This window comes from Colletotrichum godetiae, assembly GCF_030913485.1.
Source record: "Colletotrichum godetiae strain CBS 193.32 chromosome Unknown BDP55scaffold_20, whole genome shotgun sequence".
NCBI lineage: Eukaryota > Fungi > Ascomycota > Sordariomycetes > Glomerellales > Glomerellaceae > Colletotrichum > Colletotrichum godetiae.
In genome coordinates, this window is record NW_026851268.1 from 530,701 (window position 1) to 544,254 (window position 13,554).

The window sequence follows — 13,554 nt, forward strand, 5'->3', positions numbered from 1 at the left end:
TCTCAAATCAACAATGTCAGACGACGACCCGAGGCGAGGGGAAGGAAAACGAGGTGGCGGCGTCAGGGCGTCTAGCAGCGCGGGTTGGGCTTGCCAAGTTGCCGTGGCTGTTGGACTGACACTGACAACGAGAGCCGCAGTTCGTTCGTAAAGGAGTCGAGCTCGACGACAAATTTAATTGCCTGCTGGTGGCACCGTCCCGAAGGATATACCCGCACGTGTGGAATGAACACGGTGATTTAGAGTGATGGTCGGGGCGCTTCCGCCGTTCCCGGGTGATTGGGTCCAATAATTCCTCGCAAAAATAGTAACAATATTGGGCAATAATACGGAAGTTTAGACGGTAATGGTGTATGTAAGTGCGAGCTCTTTTCTGACAATACTCATCTCGACAATCGCGACACTATCACTGGGTACCGAAATGTTGGATGCGAGAATCTAAGCGAGAGAGAGAGAGAGAGACTACTTTTTCCATATCCACGGTTCGTGACAGCTGAAGCCTGAACGTCGAATTTTCGTTGAGACAAGCCGCTGGACACTAAAGCCTTAGGGCATCGAGATCTTCGGCATTCCGGTGACCGCGGGGCCCATCTGGTTCTTGGCGGGGAAGCTTTGACAAACTCCTTGCTTTGTGCTCAGCTCAGAGCCTCAGGGCGGCAAAGGGGGAGTACTCCGGAGGGGACAAAGGGAACGATTTCTCCGACAAAGCAAGACAAAGCAAAGCAAAGAGAAAAAAAAAAAACCGTTAGAAACTCTGAAAAAAGGAGACGAAATAGGGGCTCAATTTTCTGGGGTTGAACGACAACGGATGAAGATATTTTCCCTCTCTCGACTCCATCAATTTGCTCTGCGACTTCGCCTACGCTATCGCACGGGTTGAGATGTGTCAGATTGATCGTGATTCCCGTCCAGAGGTTTCGAACCCATGGGCGAAGTTGGCGAACAACGCCAACGAGGGCCACACTGGCTCCAGTGTTTCCTGAACCTGGAGGCTGGGAGTGATGTGGTCCCAACCCACCGGGACAAGGGGGGTGTGGCACACAAACGCAAGGTCAAGCGGTCTCGAATTCAGTCAGAATTGCTCGGCGGCGGTCCTTGTGCTCCGTTTCGATAGTGGGCAGCCGAGGGACGCCACACACAGAGAAACGAGAGGAAGAAGCAGAGAAGAAAATGATGGGCACAGTCACTTAGCCACAGGACCGGACAATTGTGCGAATTGTCGATACGACGAGAGAAAAGTTGGCACAGCGAGTGAGAGAGCGAGACTGTGTAGTAAACGAGCCAATGGCAGACGCCACAAATCACACAAACAACGCTCTTCCCTGCCGTTCCGTCACCGATAACAGAGAGTATTTATAGCAACGATCACCACAGGGGACACGGATCGGGTTTGGGTGCTGAGAGGTGTGGTGCCGTCGTGCAACCGTCGCCTTAACGGCAGCTCGGATTCGGGCATTTTATGACGAGATTTAAATTTCTTTAGCTACTCGCAAATGTCTGTTGGTGCCGGTATTCAAAAGACGAAGCTGAAGGATTTGCTTTTTTTTTCCCCCTCCGAGCCACAATCGCTTTATCCGGGCTCATTTTGACCACTTTATGGGTTTATGGGCTCATGCTGTGCGTTCCGGGCTGGCCGGGGGGAGATAGATGGTTCACCAAGATGCGTGGAGGTGTGGTTGCGTCTTGCTCAGGGGCTTTTCCCCCAATTGGTGGCTGAGAGTGGGGGTCGTCGCGCGGCGGACATGCCGATATGCCGATATCCTTTTACACGAGGAGAGTTTATTACGGTGTCTACCGATTATGAAATTTATTGTACTATGTGTATCCGTCGGGTGTGTGCTAAGGGGGGTTATAGGGGGATACGACAGGCGAGGTGGAAAAGCTCGAACGTTGTGTGCCTGCTTTTAGGGGCCGGCGGGTGGCTTTCGAACCGTCCTCGCATAGTCTGGATAGTCTGGATAAATCTGAATAGTCTGCATTAAACGGCTCGATGAATGATGACGGCGGCGGCGTATATGCAGGTCCGTGGCTGAGTCGAGTGCACAAAAAAGCCGGCACTCCACTACCGGTCCGTATTTCTTCGCGCAGCCGCGTCATGCCAACTCTGGAATAGGGGCAGAAGGGGGGTGACTAAACAAGCTTCTGGTCACCTTGGCGAGAATTTGTTCACCAAGCACGATAGCCCTGCCAACGAGCTGCGAAACCTCCTGATTCCCCACTGTTCACCGACATTTGCTTGCCTTATTGGATAGTTACGGGCAATTGGGCATACTGAAGAGACAAAGTTGACAGACCTCTTCCAGGCTCTCCCAACCTCGCTGTTTGAGTTTCAGCTTGCAAGGACTGCCACTCCCGCGCGTGTCCGCCAGCGGTTCGGACGGAATACGAGACATCAGACGAGGAACAGACACCCGCTGGCCGCCGTTGGCCCTTTCTCTGTGCACTATCCGCAGCCTCTGTGCGCTAGAGGCGCTGGCTAATCTGCGCACTAAAGTATAACCGCCCTGTCATCGAGCTGGTCAGGGCAGTTCCTGGGAATGACAGAACCGTTGGCTTTGTCTCTTTTTCGTTGTTCGAGAAAGTTTCCGAGAGAAGCTCGAGAAGCGACGGGCAAAAGGTAGAGACAGAGATATGGGTATGCGGGCTTCAGGTATGACTTGCGGTGCTATCTAGGAGTGTGTGCTACAGACCGAGACTCAGCGTAGCACCAATTCAGATAGTGATAGTGATAATGGCTTGACGGGCCATGGAAAAAGGAAGGTGACTGATAACCTCATCGGCTACCTAGCCAAAACTGAGTTGTGCCGTTACAATGAAGTGTTGGGTTGGCGGACGATAGTAAGGATACAGAGTCACACACAGTAAAGGAGAGAGAGAGAGAGAGAGAGAAGGCAAGCCACAACGTTTCGCCACCAAAAGTGCCGCTGCAGGCTTTCTCAAATCTGAGCCAATGCCGTGACGTCAAGTTGATGTTCTGTCCACTTCTTTTCTGACTGTCGACATTCGACAATTCGACAGGCCGAGCACAACATCCACAGATGGCACAGAATCACGCTCAGTCCGTTCCATCCCCATCCCCATCCCATCACATCCCGGCGGCCGTGTTGTAACTAGTGGGACCATCTCCTGACTCGCTTGGCAGCTGTGTTCTCCTTATCGCAGTCTTCCCGAAAATTCTTTTTCTTCTTCTTCGCCTGTGCTTTCTCGCATGCCCGCTCGGACGCAAAATAAGGGGTCCCTTTTCCCTTAACCCAAGCAACGCAGCCCCAGGCCCAGAACCACATGCTGCGGGTTTGCGGGTTGCTGACACGAGAGAGAAATATGCAATGCAATGCATCCTCCATTCAATGGGCCATGCTCGCCGCCGCCGACCGTCAACCAGCCCCTCGCAGCTCGCTCGCCCAAGACATGCAGAATAAACGGCTTCAAACGCTCTAGGGCTAGGGACCACTTGAGCTGACATCTCGTCGAAGCTACTGAAGCTTTCTCTCGGCGGCTGAGCAACATGGACAAACCACGCCCGACACAAGCCAAATGATCCCTGAAGGATCCCAGGATCGATTGGGTTCCCGGGAAAACATCCATGTCCGCCAGAAATCCTGCAAAGTTCGACTTTTTCAACTCTTGCGGCTCCACCCCTGCTTGGCCCGGGTTCCGCTTCCCAACTTCTTTTGCTTGCCAGTGCGAGCTCAGTCCAGCCCGCGGACACAGCAAAAGCAGACCAAGGAGAGAATGGTCGTCGTTGATACTGAGATACGTACTTTACGCGCGCGAAAGGGGACCGCCGTCCGAACTCCTCTACGAACAATGGACGGACAGTGGAACAAAGAAACCCCCAACGTCCTTCCTAGCTTCTAGGTCTAGGAAGTTCAGTACTCTCTAGACGTCTATCCGTAGTTGGGTAGGCTCCTCCAGGGCTCCTCCAAGTTCCCGACCGGGAAGATCTGCGTTGCTGGTTCCAGCCCACCCGCGATGGCCGGGCCCATGGCCTGGTGAGGATATTCTTAGGACCCAATCGGCCACCCTCCGCAACCCTGCCTGCGAAGCCGAAGACACCACCGAGAGGTCACCGCTATGATGCAGACATGAGTAAACTTCGAGCTCGTATCCTAGAATGGTGGGCTCCGCAGGCGGCGGGCATGACGGATTCTGATGACCCTTTTTCGTGAGGCGATGCCCAGCAGCCGGGCGGGTCTGGTCTGCCTCTCTCACTCCATGTATCCTCCCACCCCTTACCACCACACACACGCCCGTGGACCGTGGACACGCCCAGAAGAGGCAAGCAAGCAAGCAAGTGCTGTGCTGTTCAAAGATTTCCGTCTCCATAGTAAAGTCCATCTATCCCGTAGTCCCTTCTCCCCTCCCCATCTCTGACGTACGTTGCTTCTGCATTTCCTGCCTAGCTCTCGTTCTTGCTCTGGTGTGTGTATTTTGTGGGAAAGGGAAACGGCTCTACTATCGTTCAACCATCTTTCCCATCTTTCGTCTCTCGCTCAAACCCCCAAACTGGCATCACTCGCTTCCCGCCGGTCCATGAATGCTGTTACATTTTGTTTACTTTTCTTACCCTTTTTCTGATAAGTATTGTTGTTTATCTCTGGCGTCTTCCATTGCTTGATCACACAGCCAGCGCCTACCCACCCTCGCTTCGAGGACGCACCTCCAAGGCGTCCTCCATCAGAACATCACAGACCAAACCGCCCAACATGTGGTTCGGAAGGCTAAAGGCGCTCCTACTACTGGGCGTCTTGTCTCATAATGTTAATGGTCTCAAATACGACGAACAGTTCGCCGATTACAACCTCAACACAAATAAGGATGCGACAGATCCTATCCTATACGATGGAAAGTGGGAGAACCACGACTTCACAAAGTCGCCAGACAACTGGCGCTTTCCGTTTTACACAATCATGCTCGACAGATTCGTAAACGGTGATCCAGAAAACGACAGCGCCAACGGAACAGTTCTCGAGCAAGACATCACAGGCACACAACTGAGATGGGGTGGTGATATCGCCGGCCTGGTCGACACACTGGATTACCTGCAAGGAATGGGCATTAAGGGAATCTACTTTGGAGGATCAATGCTCATCAATGCGCCGTGGAACTACGACTCCTACTCACCATTAGATCACACACTGCTGGATTTCCACTTTGGCAACCTCACAGAATGGCAAGCAGCCATCCAGGAGGTCCACGACCGTGGAATGGTAAGTTGAATGAGTCTGGCAAGTACCTCGATGAATATGCGAACTAACTTTGCGTGCAAGTACATCGTTTTCGACAACACGATGGCCACTCTGGGAGACTTGATCGGCTACAAGGACTACCTCAACTCTTCAGCGCCCTTCGAGCCCCATGAAATGGATGTCATCTACAAGACTGACCGCCAATACCTTGACTGGACGTTCCCCACCAAGTACAACGAGACCTGCGAGCATTTCCCCCGTCTTTACCTCGAGGAGGGCAAGGAGGTTGGCCAGGAGGTCTACGACATGTTTGGCGGCTGCTACGATGGTGACTTCGATCAGGTACGCTCTATCACCATTTTCATAAGTTTGTGAATTCTGGGAAATCTGACTAACCTTTTCTGTGAACAGTTTGGTGACACTGAGGCTTTCGGCGTTTACCCCGATTACCGACGTCAATTGACCAAATTCGCTTCCGTCCAAGACAGACTGAGAGAATGGGTCCCGGCCGTGAACCAGAAGCTGGCGCATTTCTCATGCATCATGATCCAGCAGTTGGATATCGACGGATTCCGATTCGATAAAGCTCTTCAGGTTACGGTCGATGCCCAGGGTCTCTTCTCCAAGAAGATTCGTGAGTGCGCTCGCGATCTCGGCAAGGAGAACTTCTTCCTGCCCGGTGAGATTACGGGTGGTAACACCATGGGTTCCATCTACATTGGTCGCGGAAGAACTCCCGAGCAGTGGTTCAAGGACGTCAATACGGCCTACAACACCACCAACGAGACGGCCAAGGATATGGACATCTTCTTGCGCGACGAGGGTCACCAGGCCCTGGACTCTGCCGCATTCCACTACTCTTTCTACCGTTTCTTGGTCATTTTCCTGGGTATGGACGGTACTGGTGTCGCCGGTTACGATGTCCCCAGTAACTTCGTCGAGGCTTGGAACGAGGTTCTCAGATCCAACGATATGATCAACGCCAACACCGGCAAGGTCGACCCCCGCCACATGTTCGGTGCCATGAACCAGGATACCTTCCGTTGGCCCGCCATCGAAGTTGGCCACGAGCGCAGTTTGATGGGACTCTTCGTCACTACTCTTCATCTGCCCGGTATTCCCATGCTTACGTGGGGTGAGGAGCAGGCATACTATGTCCTCGATAACACGGCGCAGAATTACATGTTCGGTCGTCAACCTATGGCCTCTGCTCCCGCCTGGCAACAACACGGTTGCTACTCCATGAAGGCAACCCTTTACTTCCAAATGCCCCTCTCAAAGGCCCGCGAGGGATGCCGCGATGACACCGTCTCCTGGGATCACCGCGACCCCAGTCACCCCATTAGAAACATTCTGAAGCACATGTACCATCTGAGAACCATCTACCCCGTTCTTCAGGACGGCATGTGGCTCGAGCAGCTTTCTAACAAAACCGAGGAGCTCTTCTACCCCGGTAACTCTGGAATGGCCACAGTCACTGGTCTTTTCAGTGTGATGCGCTACCAGCTCGGTGTCCAGGACCTCGGCGATGACCTCGTCCCCGTTTGGTTCGTCTACCATAACAGGAATGTCACAACCACCTACACTTTCGACTGCTCCAAGGAGGATGACGCGATCATCTCCCCCTTCACCTCTGGCACCACGGTCAAGAACCTGTTCTTCCCTCATCAGACGACGAAGCTCGAGGACTCACCCGTGAAGCTTACCTATGCCGGTAACACTGGCTACAACGGCTGCTTCAAGAACATCACCATGGCTCCTTTCGAGTTCCGCGCCTACGTTCCCGAGGCTGACTTCAAGGTTCCTCCCATCGCTATCACCAAGTTCGTTCCCGGCCACGACGCCCGCATCGAGTCCACTGACCCCTCAAACACCGTGCCTATCGAGCTCCAGTTCTCGGTCAAGATGAAATGCGACAGCGTGACAGAGTCGATCACTTTCAAGTCTCACACCGACGACAACAGCGTCCCCACAATTGACACGAGCTCCGTCAAGTGCGAGGACATCTCCGAGACGATTTCCGAGTGGACCGGCGCCCTGGCCTCATCCTTCTCCTGGAAGGCCAACCTGCTGAACGTAAAGCACGGTGTTCACCAAGTGATTGTCACCAACACCTCGACCGCCACTGGCAATTCAACGATTGGGGCCACCGACCGCTTCCTGTTCCGCATTGGTGCCCAGGACAACGCTATCGTCTGGCCTCACACTGCGAACTACTCCAGCAACCTTTTGTCCAAGGCTGATGACGGCACGATCACAATCAAGCACACCTCGGCTGGAGCCAGCAAGTTCCGCTACTCTACCAACTTCGAATCATCTTGGAGCGACTGGGCCAACTACGAGACCTCCACCAAGGTCGTCAAGCAGTCCTGGAACGGTACCAAGGACCAGGAATGGGATGGCGAGCACGTCATTGTTCAGTACTACAGCAAGCTTCTCGGCTCCAGCGCGTACAAGGTGCACGCCGATATCGACTACGATATTCCCCGTCGCATCCCGCACATGTACGCTGTGGGCAAGTTCAACCAGTTCGGCTACGACAGCGGTCTCCTCAAGAAGATGAGCCACGCGACCGAGTCGCAGTGGACGTGGCATTACATGGACGAGTGGCCAAACTATTTCAAGATGAGCATTTGGGGCATGAACCCGGACAAGCTGCCTGATCAGTCTTTCGTCTACGGTGACGTCGACGGAGACAACGTCGTTGAGCGTCTGCCCCCTTCGTCCTTGTACGAGAACGCCGTCAATATCACAGGCCACCCTCCCACGCCGTACCTCGCCTACAAGGTCGTCCTGAACGATGCCACTTTCCAGTACCAGCTCGTCCCCCAGGGCAACATGTGGATCCAGTTCTTCCTGTGGCTGCTTCTCTTCATCGTCCCCGTCCTCTCCGGTCTCGCCGCCGTTCAGGCCTTCAAGCGCTCCTTCTACAAGGTCAAGTTCAACGAGCACGGTGTCCACGACCAGTCCAAGTTCAACATGATGGTCCAAAAGACCCGCAACGTCTTCATGGGCGCCGCCGGTGCCATTCCCCTCAGCATGCGCAGCTCGACCGATCTCGTCTCCGCCGCCGCGGCCGCGACCGCTGGCAACAAGCGCAAGACGGTGCTGATTGCTACTATGGAGTACAACATTGATGACTGGAACCTCAAGATCAAGATTGGTGGTTTGGGTGTCATGGCCCAGTTGATGGGTAAGGCTCTCAAGCACCAGGACCTCGTGTGGGTCGTGCCCTGCGTCGGTGATATCGAGTACCCCATCGATCAGATCGCGCCGAGCATGTACGTCAAGATTATGGACCAGGAGTACGAGATCAAGGTACAGTACCACGTTGTGGACAACATCACCTACGTTCTGCTCGACGCGCCCGTCTTCAGGAAGCAGACCAAGTCTGAGCCCTACCCCCCTCGTATGGACGATTTGGAGTCTGCTATTTACTACTCTGCCTGGTAAGTTCCACCACAATGGTTTGGCCGCCTAGAAGATTGCATGCTAACCAGCCTTGAAGGAACCAATGTATCGCCGACACTTGCAACCGTTTCCCCGTCGACATGTACCACATTAACGATTACCACGGTTCCATCGCTCCTCTGTACCTGTTGCCCAAGACCATTCCCGTCGCTCTTTCTCTCCACAACGCCGAATTCCAGGGTCTCTGGCCCATGCGTACGCCCGAGGAGAGCGCCGAAGTATGCAAGGCTTACAACTTGGATATCGAAATTGTCAAGAAATACGTCCAATACGGTTCAGGTAAGATAATCCGCCTGGACTAATAACTTCACGATCAGTTGCTGACATCCATACAGTCTTCAACCTGCTTCACGCCGGTGCCTCTTACCTCCGCGTCCACCAGAACGGATTCGGTGCCGTCGGTGTTTCCCGCAAGTACGGTGATCGTTCCTTCGCTCGTTACCCCATTTTCTGGGGTCTCTCCAAGGTCGGCCAGCTGCCCAACCCCGATCCTACCGATACCGCCGACTGGGACAAGAACGACTTCATGAACCAGCCCAAGATCGAGGTCGACCCCGCCTATGAGGCCGGCCGTGGTGACTTGAGACGCCAGGCCCAGGAATGGGCTGGTCTCAACGTCGATCCCGATGCCGAGCTTTTCGTCTTCGTCGGACGTTGGTCGCTGCAAAAGGGTGTCGATCTCATCGCCGATATCTTCCCTTGGGTTCTCGACAACTACCCCAAGGCTCAGCTCATCACCATTGGCCCCATGATTGATCTCTACGGACGCTTCGCTGCTCTTAAGCTCGCCAAGCTCATGGAACTCTACCCCGGACGTGTCTTCTCCAAGCCCGAATTCACCGCTCTCCCGCCGTACATCTTCAGCGGTGCCGAGTTTGCCCTTATCCCTTCCAGAGACGAGCCTTTCGGTTTGGTCGCCGTCGAGTTCGGTAGAAAGGGTGCTCTGGGTGTCGGTGCCCGCGTCGGTGGTCTCGGTCAAATGCCCGGTTGGTGGTACACGGTCGAATCGACCAAGGCCGCCCATCTTACCAAGCAGTTCAAGCACGCCATCAAGGACGCCCTCGACACGGATACCAAGACCAGAGCCATGATGCGTGCCTGGTCCGCCAAGCAGCGATTCCCCGTCGCCGAGTGGCTTGAGAAGCTCGAGAAGCTCCAGCAGGGTGTCATCAGCGCCCACGCAAAGTACGGTAAGAAGGGTCTCAAGAAGGGCAACGTCCTCGTCAAGAAGACCCGCCCCGGTTCCATCCAGGAGCCTCTTCGCGGTGAAGTCGAGCTTGTCGACCGTTCCCCCGCGTGGATGCGCCAGGTTTCCGATTACGATGACGATGGCACTACCCTTCACACCGGTCGCACTACTCCGGCCGGCATGCAGACTCCGATGAGATACACCAGCACCCCCGGATCGCCTTCCATGTCACCGTCTCCCGCTTATGTCGACTCACCGTACGGCTCTCGCGCCGGGTCTCCCGGCCCGTTCGGCAGACAAATGGAACATGGTCGCAACATCTCCGATACCCATAGCCGCAACTTCTCTCTTCCCGGACCGGCTGGCCAGGACGGAGCCCACAGCCGCAATGTCTCTGGTTTCTCTATGGCCGATACTTTGCCTCTCCCGCCCCCGGGTGGAGGTCTCGGCATGCAGCAGGACAACTCCTCGCGAGCCTCCATGCTCAGTGTTGAGGACGTCGTCGGTGACAGACACGATTACAAGCTCCAGCAGGTCGACCCCTTCTTCACTGACTCCAAGGGTGAGTTCTACGAGCACTTTGAGGAGAAGCTCAAGGCTCTCAACGCCGGCAACTCTATTTCCGAGCTTTGCATTGAGGACTACCTCATCAAGTCCGAGAAGGAGTGGTTCGACATGTACCTCGACGCTAGGTTGGGTCGCTCGGCGTCCCCTTCATCGGCCAGAGGACAGTCCAGATCCAGAGCCTCTTCGCCCAACGCCTCCCGCCTGAGTCTTGGCATGTTCAAGAACAAGTCCTCATCCAAGTTGAGCTTGCCTCTCGAGCGTGGTCGCGCCAGAAAGTCCGGATTGATGAACAGCATGGCTGCCGACGACCCGAACGGCGCCTACGACAGCAGGACACCCCCCGACTCGCCCGGCTCATACAACGCGCAATTCGACCTCCCCGATGACTACGTCGCGCCCACTGGTGTCAGGAAGTGGCTCCAGTACCGTGTCGGCGATTGGCCCGTCTATGCGATGCTTCTGGCCCTCAACCAGGTCATCGCTACCAACTCCTACCAGGTGACTCTGCTCACTGGTGAAGTTGGCCAGACCGCCGAAAAGCTCTACATCATCGCCACTATCTACCTCGTCTCGTCCGTCTTCTGGTACGTCCTGTCGCGCACCATGCCTCTGCTCTACCCGCTCTCGGCTCCCTACGCCGTCTACGGCGTCGCCTTCCTCGTCCTCGGCTGCTCCCCCTTTGCTGGCGACAACAACACCATGGTCTGGCTCCAGAACGCCGCCACCGGCCTCTACGCCTTCGCCTCCTCTTCTGGATCCCTCGCTTTCGCCTTCAACTTTGGTACCGACGGTGGCTCCACCGTCCCCAAGTGGATCCAGCGTCTCGCCATCATTCAGGGCCTTACCCAGCTCTACACCCTTGGTCTCTGGGCCTGGGGTAGTTTGGTCTCCGAGGCCGAGGCCAACAGCGTTGCAAAGCCTACTCTCGCCGGCAAGCCCGCCCTCCTGGGCATCTGCCTCCCCGTTGCCGTCCTCCTGTGGGCCATCGGCGCCATCCTCTACCTCGGCCTGCCCGACTTTTACCGCCAGACCCCCGGCCCCATCCCCCAGCTCTGGAAGACGCTCATGAAGCGCAAGACCATCGCCTGGTACCTCATGGCCGTCTGCATCCAGAACTACTTCCTCAGCACCCTCTTCGGACGCAACTGGTTCTTCCTCTTCGCGTCCCAGCACGTGCCCGTCTGGAGCATGGTCATCCTTGCCCTCTTCTTCTTCATCTTCGTATGGGCCCTCGTCCTCTGGGGCCTGGCCAAGGCCAGCGAGAGCCATCCCTGGCTGTTCCCCATGTTCGCCGTCGGTCTTGGCGCCCCGCGCTGGGCCCAGATCTGGTGGGGTACCTCCCGCATCGGTCTCTGGATGCCGTGGGCCGGAAGCGCCGTCGCCGGTGCCGTCCTCAGTCGTGTCCTTTGGCTGTGGCTCGGCATCCTCGACGGTCTCCAGGGCGCGGGTATTGGTATGATTCTCATGCTGACGCTCACCCGTGTGCACGTCGCGGCGGCCTGTGTCGCCGCCCAGGTCCTTGGTTCCATCTTTACAATGTTGGCCCGCGCCACCGCGCCTAACAACGTCGGTCCGGGCCCTGTTTTCCCTGATATCAGCGAAGGATTGGGCATCGCGTTTGCCAACGCCTGGTTTTGGGTTGTGCTTTTGCTCAACCTGTTTATCTGCTTTGGATACTTCAAGTTCTTCAGAAAGGAGCAAGTTAGCAAGCCTTAAAAAGAAGAAAAAGGCTATGAAATGTTTGGGTTAGATAAGGATAGAATTTTCTTTCGTTTTTCTTGAGTAGACATGAACCTCAATAATGACCAAACTACTATGTTAATAGAGTTAATGACTTGTTATCCTATCTGTGCCAACTGATCTCCTTCGCGATACTCAGCGCCGAATGATACTACAACAAGCACTCCTTGGATTCACGAATTCTGCGAAATCCTCGCAAACGTGATGCTTGGCGCACAATTGAGCCAATGAAGGCCACCTCACGACTCGTGATACTCGCCTCATCCTAGACAAAGTCCGCGCCGCCCGGCCTACCGTGCCGGAGGGCCATCTGGTGCAAGGGTAAGCATGGTCCGCACGGAAGCGCCAACGGCGTTTCAACAACACGTTCATCCGTTCGCACACGTAGAATTACGATTGCCGCATAGGTGCCGGATCATCGGTCCTTTCAGTGGCTCTCTCATCTAGAGCAATCTATGTTAGAAGCTTAACTATCAAAAACGCAGGTACGGCAGGCAACCAAATCTCGTATCGAGTCATGCTAACCCACTGCACTACATGGTGTAATTTGCACCCGCTCAAATGAGGATGATTCTGGATACCGCGCTGACTCGGTTCCGCCTGTCTCATAATCTCGAATAGTCGAAGCTATATCAATTCGTATTCGGTCCCCCTTCCCAGCAGACTTTGGCTATTGAAGCTAATTCCGTCAACCCTATTACGCGCTTGCTCTACCACCAGAAGCCAAAAATGAAGTTGTCCATCATAGCTACGATCGTGGCGGTCGCCATCACTTCTACGGAAGCATGTGCCAAGTACAAGACTTGCTGGTACGTAACACCCATCACCCTGTAAAGTTTATGAGCACCACGTACTGAATTCCACTATCCAAGGTGTGAGAGAAGCAACTTCATGTACGAGGGCAGGCTGCAAGACAACATCCCCTGGGACGAAGACACGGTCAAGGCTTGCGTGGATCCCGGAACGGCTGGATACTACGGGCAGAACTTTAAGGAGTGCCACCGCTACAAGAAGTCCTTCTTTGCGTTCATCCCTTCCAAGGCTATTAACAACTGCGATTGGACCAAGGTTAGTTAACATGATCATCTCGGAGGAGACAAGTCACTGACTGATGCCACACAGAAATGCCAATCGGTTGGTGCCACGACTGGATACTGCCGAGAGAAGATTTGAATACCTCAAAGTTCGAGATAATGATACAAGTAATGCTTACTTCAACTTGGTCAATTTGCAGTGTCATCGCCACCAACCGTGTCAATATCTCACAGGCCGTTCAGGATGGGCCCGGATCAGAACTACGGGACACTTAGTCGTGAAGATCTATGGCGCATGCATGATGTAGTCCGACCAAAGATGTTGTCGATGTTGCAACACCTGAAATCCAATGACGTCTGAAGA

At 54.7% G+C, this 13,554-nt stretch overlaps 2 protein-coding genes across 2 annotated transcripts; both read left to right on the top strand.

Moving 5' to 3' along the window:
- Positions 1–4,706: 4,706 nt before the first annotated feature.
- BDP55DRAFT_728597 (alpha-1,3-glucan synthase) lies at positions 4,707–12,132 on the top strand (the record flags this gene model as incomplete). The annotated part of the gene is made up of 5 exons (XM_060579461.1): positions 4,707–5,210; positions 5,271–5,531; positions 5,601–8,638; positions 8,698–8,939; positions 8,996–12,132. 5 exons carry the CDS (start codon positions 4,707–4,709, stop codon positions 12,130–12,132), a joined length of 7,182 nt encoding a protein of 2,393 aa, XP_060429783.1.
- A 575-nt stretch (positions 12,133–12,707) lies between these two features.
- On the top strand, positions 12,708–13,547 carry BDP55DRAFT_150006 (uncharacterized protein). Its single transcript, XM_060565605.1, has 3 exons — positions 12,708–12,965; positions 13,029–13,224; positions 13,279–13,547. The coding sequence occupies exons 1-3, from the start codon at positions 12,886–12,888 to the stop codon at positions 13,327–13,329; spliced, it is 327 nt and encodes a 108-aa protein (XP_060429784.1). The 5' UTR covers positions 12,708–12,885; the 3' UTR covers positions 13,330–13,547.
- Positions 13,548–13,554: the final 7 nt, after the last annotated feature.